The sequence below is a fragment of the Triticum urartu genome, chromosome 4, assembly GCF_003073215.2.
Source record: "Triticum urartu cultivar G1812 chromosome 4, Tu2.1, whole genome shotgun sequence".
NCBI lineage: Eukaryota > Viridiplantae > Streptophyta > Magnoliopsida > Poales > Poaceae > Triticum > Triticum urartu.
In genome coordinates this window covers 615,901,186-615,912,909 of record NC_053025.1, presented here as the reverse complement: position 1 = coordinate 615,912,909, position 11,724 = coordinate 615,901,186, and the positions used below count along the sequence as shown (strand labels likewise).

Here is an 11,724-nt window from a genome sequence, read left to right as displayed (position 1 = left end):
CTCGCCTGTCTCCGCTCAACCGCGACATGCAAAGGCATAGATGGACATTTAGGGGAGATGGTTTGGTGGCTGGCTCCCGCATCAGTGTCTGTGGACTGGTCCGGACCAATCCGAGAACAAAAAGTGTGTCCGGGAATACACCCCAAGGACGTAACGTTGAACGGCCGACTAAACTATATTCATATTTATTTTCATGGGAAAAAATACTTATTATTTTCCCTAGAGCTATTAAAATTTCTGAGACGTACAATAGCAACATTTATGTTTAATTTAGATGTGCAAAAAATACAGGACATAATCTTTGGAAAAAGGTGGATATCCCTGGGCCTCTGCACCGACTGATGCATACAACCAGGTAAAATGGACGTAAATAAGAACTGAAAACGTTTGTTTAGCCCCACGTCGCTGCGCGAAAATAGTGGAAACAATGTAGGAAGGAACATCCTAAAACAAAAGTTACACAGAGCGCCCCCCCCCCCTGTTTCACTGTGCCGAAATAGCACTACACTTACTTTTGGTGTGTTGGTGGGTAGAGATGAAGATGAATGTGGCAGAGAGCGATATTCCGGCACACTGCGTGCTGCAGTTTGCGTGTGGCGCCCTCCCTCTCACCAAAACAAAAACAGAGAAAAATGTGCGCGCACACACACACACACAGAAGAGAGAGAGAGAGAGAGAGAGAGAGAGAGAGAGAAGCAGAGAGAAAGCAGAGGAGACCGAGGCCGCGGCCGTGTATAAAAGGGCAGCGAGGGTGCGAGGGAGGCAGACACCCAGCCCAGCTTGTCACCACCATCCTCTCCTCCTCCTCCTCCTCACTCCAGTGAGCTCGAGTCGGCACTGCACTCTCCATCGTTTCTTCTCTGGCCTAGCATACTCCGGTTCTTGGTCCAGTCGATCATGGTGCAGCCGGTGTTCGACGCGGCGGTGCTGAGCGGGCGGTCGGACATCCCCTCGCAGTTCATCTGGCCCGAGGGCGAGAGCCCGACCCCGGACGCCGCCGAGGAGCTGCACGTGCCCCTCATCAACATCGGCGGCATGCTCTCCGGCGACGCCGCTGCGGCGGCCGAGGTGACGCGCCTCGTGGGCGAGGCCTGCGAGCGGCACGGCTTCTTCCAGGTCGTCAACCACGGCATCGACGCCGAGCTGCTGGCGGACGCGCACCGCTGCGTGGACAACTTCTTCACCATGCCCCTCCCGGAGAAGCAGCGCGCCCTGCGCCGCCCCGGCGAGTCCTGCGGCTACGCCAGCAGCTTCACCGGCCGGTTCGCCTCCAAGCTGCCGTGGAAGGAGACCCTCTCCTTCCGGTCCTGCCCGTCCGACCCCGCCCTCGTCGTCGACTACATCGTCGCCACCCTCGGCGAGGACCACCGCCGCCTCGGGTAAGCACCCTTACCACTGATGCCATGGAAGCAGAGCATCTTTGTATCGACGGCCGAACTAAAAAAGCTAACGACGAAGAAACCATTGGATTTTTACAGGGAGGTGTACGCGCGCTACTGCTCGGAGATGAGCCGTCTGTCGCTGGAGATCATGGAGGTGCTCGGGGAGAGCCTCGGGGTCGGCCGTGCCCACTACCGGCGCTTCTTCGAGGGCAACGACTCCATCATGCGCCTCAACTACTACCCGCCGTGCCAGCGGCCGTTGGAGACGCTGGGCACGGGCCCGCATTGCGACCCGACGTCGCTGACCATCCTCCACCAGGACAACGTCGGCGGCCTGCAGGTGCACACGGAGGGCCGTTGGCGGTCCATCCGACCCCGCGCCGACGCCTTCGTCGTCAACATCGGCGACACCTTCATGGCGCTCTCGAACGGGAGGTACAAGAGCTGCCTTCACCGCGCAGTCGTGAACAGCAGGGTCCCCAGGAAGTCGCTGGCCTTCTTCCTCTGCCCGGAGATGGACAAGGTGGTGGCGCCGCCGGGGACGCTGGTGGACGCCGCCAACCCGCGCGCCTACCCGGACTTCACGTGGCGGTCGCTGCTGGACTTCACGCAGAAGCACTACCGGGCGGACATGAAGACCCTCGAGGTCTTCTCCTCGTGGATCGTCCAGCAGCAGCAGGGCCAGCTCGCCCTCCAGCCAGCCATGACATGAAGGATTGAACCTACCAGACAGAGGATGGAGCTCTCTGCTCTGCTCTAATCTGTATTGCTCCTCCCATTAGCCATTGATTCAGCTTAGCTGCTGAGACTGAGAAAAGAGAAACGTCGTCCGTCGATCGAATGTTATTATTACAGCTTAATTGGTTGATCTAGTGATAGCACGTACGCGCGTACCAAGAAGCATGGATGAATTTCCTAGATGATAATTTCCTAAGACCGAGTCATCGTCGTCGTCGTCGTCCTTGCAACCTTGGCACTCACTGCCATGAGCCATGAGCCATGAGCCATGAGCCATGAGCCGAGGTCATGAGCTCATGGTTTGTCGTGGGGTGGTGCTTGGCTTGTCATGCATCTGTTTCTGTTTTGTCGTATCATCTGTGCCCGACTTTTCTATTGTCTACTCCACATAGGATAGTTGGTATGGCAGTGGCACGACGGACAAGGTAGGGAGGGTGGTGACTGGATATCGGTCGCCTGCCAACTGCCGTTGCATCTCTTCTCTTCCACTTGCTGCCTACTCTACTCGTCTATGTACATGTAGGAGTGACATAGCAAGATGCACCGCTCCATCCTGGCCGGTGGGAGAAGAATCAACCAAGAACAACAGATTCCATTCCATTCAACCAAGCAAGGCATCTTCTACTGCTACTTTCTATGTGTTTTCTTTTGCGGTAATGTTATCTCGCGAACGTCAGCTGGGAAGGGGGTGACACTTTCCTGATAGTTTTAGCTGTGATGCGAGATCAAATAGTGACAGTTTTAGAAGGAGAATGTCTTTCTCTGGAGAAAATATCATGCTGTTCTGAAGAAACTACTACCCCCATGCAACTAAAACTGCCATCTAAACGTTCGCCAGCTAAGAGGGTCCTTCTTCGTCTTTTGTCATGGCAATGCAATCAGACCAGCATCTAGCAAACATGGTAAGTAAAAATTTGGAAGAAGATGCAAACATCAGAAGAATTAAGGAGTGATATATAACAGGCAGACAGGACAGATGTAGGTAGGTATGTATGCAGAGGAGGAGAGGAATTTGAAGCGAGGCAGGGCATATATCATACTATATGTATAATACATATGTGATGTATCCGGGCCATCAATATATGGATGGCTGGAGCTGGATAGATGCAAAGAGCAAGAAGGTGATGGGTGGGAAGAAATGATGGGAGAAATGTAAATTGAGGAAGACAGGAGGCATGGGCAGGCCAGGAAACGACCAAATGAATTCCCATCCGGTTTTATCCGGCTGCTATCTCCCTCTCCCTCTCCCTCTCCCTCTCCCTCTAACAGCAGGCTGCCTGGGCTGGGCACAATCAGTAGTAGCACTGGACAGGGACGAATTGAATCGAGTCAGCAGCAGGCTAGCAGCCATCGTACAAGCCAAATCACATTAACGAGTTGAGTTCTAGGATGGGGTCGAGCCTCGGCCGGGGCCTGGCTGCATTCGCCAGCGCCCACCAGCAGAATCCGCCACCGTATCCCTTCGATCGCGCCGCCTGCATGCCACCCAAACCTCGATGAATTATTCAGGGAGCCAAGTTGTGGCTTCTTTGCAGTGCCATGCAAGTGTGCCAAGCTGTGGTGTTGTTGGTTGCCGCAGTAGAGATCTTGTTTGGTTCCTCGCATGATTTTCTTCAAAGACACGAAGAAGCTTTGTTGATCTCAAACGCTGTCGTCATTAGAATGTGTAGGTATGATTTATAATAAGTGATACTCTTTGAGAGTTTTTTCGAAAAGGAGTATTACTCCTGGCCTCTGTATTGAGCCATGTACACATCCATTTTATTAAATAATATAGCAACAAAGTATGAAACTCATCTCAGGTACGTATGCAATAGCAAATCATAAAGCAAAATGCCACGACCAGCAAAAATAGGACACGATGAAGAAACACCAATCTTATTATTGAACCGTTAACCAAATCGGTTATAACTAGTCTGTGCCATCAAAGACCATAAGAGCATCTCCAGCCGTGCCCCAACAGCAGGGCCGGCCCTGGCATGTTAGGGGCCCTTGTGCGAACTCCGTATGATGGGCCCGTGGACTATAATAGACAAAAAAAAATTTCCACACCTATGTCTATCGCAAAAATTCATTATAAAAGCAAGTGTAAATTTCATTAGCAAATATGGTCTTAATATATCATGGATGTATCACATTCTTAATTAAATCTTAACTCTAAACTAAATATATATGACATTCTTAATTCTTGATCCAATTTGGCAGAAGTTATGCTCAGGCTCTAGCAGTCCAACCACAACCATGCATCAGAGAATTCGATAAGCACCAGACACATTTTGGTGGCAATCTATAGCTGTAACAAAATTAAACATCTCATCTGCTGACACGAATATCTATTTGCAAAGTCATTTTCAAGCAATGCTACCACCAGCAGAATCTATCTAACAGAAATTTCATGTACAAAAATAGAGGAATCAAGTAGGTCAAACATCATATATCAGAAATAAATTGACAAGGCCAAAGAGTTGAGATCTAGAAATTACATGACTGGGGAATGGCTTGGGTTGTCTATGAATCTGGGGCACACACTGCTGGCTGCTGCTCTTGCGTTCCTGCCAGAGTGGTGTGTCGTCGGCTCGCCTCCGCTAACCTGGGGCGTATTTATAGGAAGCGAGAAGCCGAAGAAATCCTAGGGCCCTTGGAAAATTCATTAATTAGCTTGGGGAATTGGGGTCTTGGGCTCATAGGAACTTTGGGCAATCAATTGCTGAAGACTGAAGACTGAAGAAACGATGGCGGTTGGGAGACGAACGAGCCGGCGACGTTTTCTGGGAGAGAACGAGCGAAAACGGATCTTGGGATTGCGTTCGTGCGTGACTTTGCTTCCTCTCTCTTCAGGGGCTGGGCCTGCTTCCTTTGCGTATTAGATTTTTTAGTAATATATGTAAACTGCTATGCACAGGTATGGGCCCCTGTTTGGGCTGGGCCCTAGGCCGTCGCACTCCTCGCCATGGCCTAGGGCCGGCCCTGCCCAGCAGGCCCCCCCTAGGCGTTTTTTTGCTGCTAGCGCCCAAAAAACGGCCTAATCACGTCCCCAGCAGCCCTTTTTTTTGCTGCTTTGGGCCGAGAGTGGCGCCGGCAGATCCAAGTCGAACCCGACGCGCTGGGGCGCCTGGGGGCGCCGGGGGACGCGGTTTGGCGCGAATGGGGGTGGGTCCGCCGAGTCAGCGAGACGCCGCTTCGTCGTCCTCGGTTACCATGGGAATCAATGCCAAGGCTGGCCAAGGCTGCTGTGCTGCCGCCCCGGTCAGCCTCCATTGATGCCTCACGGGCGGCTGTAGTGAAGGCACCACCGACGAACGTCCTGCCCGCTCCCGCCTCACGTCGCCCGGCATGCAGGCTCTCACCGCCCCGCTTCGGCTATAAAAGCCGACCTCGCCTTACAGAGCCACACACAAGAAAGCACTCCCCCCTCTTCCCCGCCGACGAGCAAAGGCTGAGAGGTACCCCGGCGACGCCACGGCAGCGAACGGCTTTGGCCGCCGCCATCTCCACGAGTGGAGCCGGAGATGTCCTCCTCGCCGGGCTCCGGCTCGCCGGCGCTCCGCTCCGTCAAGCCCGAGCCGGAGGAGGAGACGCCGCTTCACCGCCGCACCCGCAGCGGTGCCCTCGTCATCAACAAGGGCGGCCGCTCCTCCCCGCGCTCTCTCCGCCTGGTCCGGCCGAAACCCGAGCCGGGGCTGCTCCCCGTGAAGCCGGAGCATGCGGACATGGTGGCTCCCGATGACGAGGCCGCCCTCAAGTGGGCGAGGGAGGACTACGTCCGCGAGAAGGTGCTCCGCCAGCGCCGGGCATACGCGGAGCTCCAGGCCCGGCGCCGCGGACGCGAGAAGGGTCGCATCATCGTCCTCGACAGCGACAAGGAGGGCGAAGCCGGGCCGTCCAACCCCCGACCGCGCGTCGGCGACCCTAGCCAGGGGTTCAGTTGGGACGGCGGCGGCTCTGGCGGGACGCGTGACGACGACGACGGCGACTACAACCGTTTCTACATGCTCCTCGGCATGTAGATGGCGGGCGGCAGCCGCGACGTAGTAGGACTAGGCGTAGCTCTAGGTGTAGTTTGCATGTTTATTTGATTTTTGTGCAAATTTCTATCAAATATCGCCGAGTTTGTGCCAGATTGCTGAGTATGTACAAATTCTATGAAATATCGTCGAGTTCGTGCGATTTTAGTGATGATCTGGAGGGCGTCGACTGGGAATGCAACCGCCCCCACGCGCCAAGCAAACGCTGGTTCGGCCCCAGGCGGCTCTTTTTCGACATCCTGAGCAGCCGAACGGCTGAAGATACTCTAAGCTCCCTGACTTCCACACAACCGAGTAGTGACCGCGTACGGCCGGTTGATAACCTACAAAATGTTTGGGATTTTGGTTCGGTTGAAAACAACGTCTTTCCGACAGTTCCAAATAGTCGAACGTAATGCACAAACTCATACGCGAATCCGTGTCGTTCTATTAGACTCCACCCATTTGACCAGTTATAACAAACAAATTGAAGATACTACTAGGTGGAAAAACATTAGAGGACACATGTATTGTTCACCACAATAACCTGGCTAAGGCATTTGACAAACAAAAGTTGAATCGTCTCCTCCTGGTCACAAAAACAACATCAGACCCTCACATCTACATTTCGCCAAGTTCACATTTAAAGGCACCTTAATTTTTCAAATAAGGAGCGACCTAGGGATGGGTCCAATATTAGTCGACATACATAAATTTGGCTAGGAATACGCCTGAAACCAAATGTTTCCATCGAATTGTATTAGACCGGTTGACCTCCATCAACCTGTACACTAAATGTAGCCGTCTATCCCATCGCCCCCCTGCTAGTACACGTCTGAAATTAATGTTTAAGGGAACATAACCTAGTATTTAAACATAAATGTGTCTTTATGCTGTACAATATTATAAAATGTTGGGTACTTGGGGGCTAGAGGTGTCTCCTCCATCCATGTATCCTTTAAGAATCTAGTAGTACGTCCATCACCAACAATAAATTTACTTTTACTAGAACAATGCCCGTGCGTTGCAATGGGGTATAAATATTCTAGTACATGAGCTTGTGATTTACCTGTCACTAATAATGGGATTGTGTAAATAAATGTTCATCAAATGCCGACCATGGATTGCCTTATATTTTGATTAGAAGTTTGGTAAGTAAATTAAAGTGGAATTTGTTCAGAAGATAATAAATAAGATGATTGATTATCATATACATGGAAGGCTAGACGAAGAGGTGGTGGGAATAAACGTGAAATGGAACCTTATGTTTTTTTTAAGTAGTAGATATAGAGATTAAAGAAAGCTACATTTGTCTTCGTCAACCCCTACAAAAAAAGGAAAATCATTCGGTTGCACCGTAACTTGTGCTAGAGTTTTGAAATGCAATTATTTGTTATGTAATAACTGTATCCACAACCCATCCGCCTATATTGAAAGCCAATATAACCATTTACTAAGTAGGCACTTGCTCTTTACTTTTAGATTCTCAATACCCAAACCCCCTTGGTCTTCTGGTCTACAAATTATGTCCCACTTAGCCTATCTGTACTTAGTTTTGTTCTCGTCACTTTGCCAAAAAAAATCTTGATCGATAAAAGTCCAACATTTTCCATACCCCGGCGGGTACATGAAAGAAGGATAATATATAGGAGTATTGGCATGCTTGTAAGAAAATAATTAATAGGAGTAAGCCGACCCCCATAATATATAAGTTTGTCTTTCCAACAACTTAGCTTTCTCTCCAATCAATCTTTAATGCACTTCCATTCTTTGTTGGTCAACTTTCGGTGATGAATTGGGGTCCTTAGGAAAAGGTAGGGATCCAAGTCCACAGCCGAATAATTAACTATAGGTTTCCTGTTCCTCCTTACCGCTCCCAAAGCAAAAAAATCACTGTTATGCAAATTTATTTTCAGCCTGGATAATTGTTCGAAGAGACATAAAGCGAACTTCATATTTCTAGTTTTTCCATGCCATGCTCCATGAAAATAATTGGATACTTAGGATATTATAGTATGGACACACCCTCATCCATGAGATGTGGGATGAGCCCTCCTACATGGCAGACCTATTTGGCTCTACCAATTAGGATTGCCAACATATCTGCAACGACATTGAACATGATAGGAAACATCCAATCCCCCTGTCGCAGTCCCTTTTGTGTCTGGAAAAGTTGACCTACATCATCGTTTACCTTGATTCAGACACTGACCGCTTGTACGAAGGATTCGACCGGCTTCCTCCTGGTTGTATCAAAACCCTTCATAAGCAAAGCTTGCTGCAAAAATGGCCACTTAACATTATGATAAGCCTTCTCAAAATCCACTTTGAAGAAGCCTCCGTCAGTTTTCTTCAAATGAATCTCATGCAAAGTTTCATGTAGCATGGCAACATCCTCTAAAATGTGTCGCATAGGCATGAAAGCGGCCTAAGTCCGCTAAACCATATATGCACTAGTACACGATTGCCTAGCGGTGGTAGGCAAGGCTCTCGGGGCCACCCGCCACTGACCTCCCACCACTGCTACTACGGCATGCATGAGTGGCAGGCGGGCGGGAATTATTGCCCGCCAAAAAGATGGGGTTTTCATCATATTGCTTGAGTTTATCCCTCTACATCATGCCATCTTACTTAAGGCTTTACTCCATTCTTAGAAACTTAATACTCTAGATGCATGTTGGGTAGCCATCCATGTGTGGAGTAATAATAGTAGATGCAGAATCATTTCGGTCTACTTGACACGGACGTGATGCCTATATTCATGATCATTGCCTTGGATATCATCATAACTTTGCGCTTTTCTATCAATTGTTCGACAGTAATTTGTTTAGTCATCGTATGTTTTCTTTCACGATAAGCCTCTAGTGAAACCTAAGGCCCCCGGGTATATTTTCCATCATATATTTTCAGATCTATAAACTAAAAAACCCAAAAATACTTTGCTACAATTTATTTGTTTTTTACTTTGTTTTACGTTTTAGTAATCTTTTATATCTATCTCTATCAGTTCTCATCCTTGGAAGTGACCGTGAAGGGATTGACAACCCCTTTATCACATTGGGTGCAAGTGTTTGATTGTTTGTGCAGAGGCATAGATTGGAGACTTGCATGTACCTCCTACTGGATTGATACCTTGGTTCTCAAACTAAGGGAAATACTTATCTCTACTTTGCTGCATCACCTTTTCCTCTTCAAGTGAAAAACCAACGCAAGCTCGAGAAGTAGCAGGAAGAATTTCTGGCGCCGTTGCCGGGGAGGTTCTACATCAAGCCTACCAAGTACCCATCATAAACTCTCATCTCTTGCACCTACATTATTTCCCATTTGCCTCTCGTTTTCCACTCCCCCACTTCTAAAATGTTTTCAGAAAATCACGAAAATGTTTGCCATTTTATTTGCCTTCTTTTCATTTGCCTTTATGTCTTACTTGGTTCGTTTTCTAGTTAGCTTGGTATAATTGTGTGTTTATTTAAAATCAGAACAAAAAAAGTTTTATGGATCCACTTAAAGTTTTCTACTTGGATCATCTTCGGCCCATTTGTGCTCGTGCTGAAACCCCAACTAGTTTGGTTGAGGGAAAATCTTTAGATGAGCATGCTCACTTTGTGCGTCACCGTTTGTCTCAAAATGGGAGACTCTTATGGAATCTAATAATTTGTTTGCTATGTTATGCTTGGAATCTTTCTGAACTTTGTGATTTTACTTGTTGCTCTAAGAACCCTAAAAAACACCTTCCCTACCTATATGAGTTTAATGATAATTTTTGAAGGATACGTCAAGCAGACGTATCGAGATCATAGATAGAAGATGCCAAAATGGCGAGTTTTTACAACATTACAACAACCAAACCCATGCCTGCACGAGCCCGAGACCGCATGATGACTACTCGCTATCGCTCACCCTACCTATCCTGATTGGGAGTGATCTTGCCTCCCTCAACAGTGCCGTAACCCTCCAGTTTTGTCCCTACGCTTCGATCTGTTGCAGAACCACATTCACGGAAGGTGAAGCTCCGCTAAACACGATGTCATTCCTATGTTTTCACAGTGTCCATGCCACTAGGGTGATCACCGTCCATGTTTCTTTTTGTTTATTCTTCTGAATGTTGAGATAGGTCCACCATCCCACAAGTTCAGCCTCCGGCTCCGGTGTCCAATGAGGCTTTTCCCTATTTATCCATGATGACGGCCCAAACTTGCCGAGCGAGAACACATCCAAGGAGCAGGTGATCAATTGTTTCTGGCTCCTGGTCATAGAACAAGCACGCCGCTAGGTGTGACAGTAGCCGTCTCTATAATCTGTCTAACGTCCAGCATCTTCTCTTTGCCGCTAGCCAGGAAAAGAACTTGCAAGTTGCCGGTGCTCTGGACTTCCATATTTCTGTGGCTCCTGCCGCCTCAATCCTTGCGGCAAAGTGCGCACGATAGGCTGATCGGACGGAGAACAAGCCATTTTCTTCCCATGCACAAACAATCTTGTCAGCGATCCCTTCCGCTAGTTCGACACTCCGTAGTCGATCAACCAATATGGAAAACTCTTGTATTGCATGGGCATCCATGTTGGGCGACACGTCACGCCACCACTGCCCTGATATTGCTTCTCTCACTGTTCTGACCTTGGCTGCGCTCTTCTTGACGGCACTGAATAGGTTTGGCATGATATCGTGTATGCATCCCTCATGAAGCCACCAATCCGTCTAGAACAGTACCGTGGCTCCACCCCCCATGATGCACTTTGTGGATGCTCTGTAAATGGCTAGTGAGTCCGATGAGTCTTGGAGATTAAATTCTGCTCAGGCTCTGGTCATATCCGTCCGCGCCAGCCATGGCCATCTCGCTCTCAGTGAAGTATTAAGTCGGCGCAGGTTGGGCACTCCCAGTCCACCATATTCCTTAGGCGAACAAACTTTGTCCCAGGCCACCAAACAGTGCCCTCCATGCACGTCGCGTCGACCCTTCCACAGAAACCCTCTACAAATTTTTTGGCAGCCTCTATCGTCTTGACTGGCAGTCCATCGCCATCATGGCGTGTATTGGCATAGATGCCAGGGTGGTCTTCACCAGCTCTAGTCGTCTTGCACGATACAATAATCTCGATTGCCAAGCGGGTAGTCTGTCAGCCATCTTATCCACCAGAAATATCAGTTCACTCGTCGTGATCTTCCGTAGTCCCAACGGCAAGCCAATTTATCTACAAGGCCATCCCAGCACTTGGCAACCCATATCAAAATTTATCATGCTGATTTGCTCATCAGTGCACCTAATCGGGTGTGCGGAACACTTTGCTAAATTTGTGCGTAGTCCTGATGCAATCCCGAAGTCTTGCAATAGAAGTCTGCAAGCCTGTATACTTTGGGCCTCCGGCTTTATGAATGTTACCACATCATCTGCGAAGATCGAGGTGTGATTCCGAAGGCCTGTTTATAGTTTAATGATAATGAAATCTTATCTTCTTATGAAAAGGGTGTTTATAGTTACTATGATATCGAACAAATTGAAGAATTTGCTGCTTTTAAGGGTGCTTATGAAGTTGCTTCTTTGATTGAAAAGTATGATATTACTCTTTACAAATCTGAAAAATTTGACATACTTAAGTATTGC

At 48.8% G+C, this 11,724-nt stretch overlaps 1 protein-coding gene across 1 annotated transcript; it reads left to right on the top strand.

Moving 5' to 3' along the window:
- The first annotated feature begins 725 nt into the window (after nucleotides 1-725).
- Nucleotides 726-2,236, top strand: LOC125553254 (gibberellin 20 oxidase 1-A). Its single transcript, XM_048717059.1, has 2 exons — nucleotides 726-1,379; nucleotides 1,479-2,236. The coding sequence occupies exons 1-2, from the start codon at nucleotides 898-900 to the stop codon at nucleotides 2,092-2,094; spliced, it is 1,098 nt and encodes a 365-aa protein (XP_048573016.1). The 5' UTR covers nucleotides 726-897; the 3' UTR covers nucleotides 2,095-2,236.
- The last annotated feature ends 9,488 nt before the right edge of the window (nucleotides 2,237-11,724 follow it).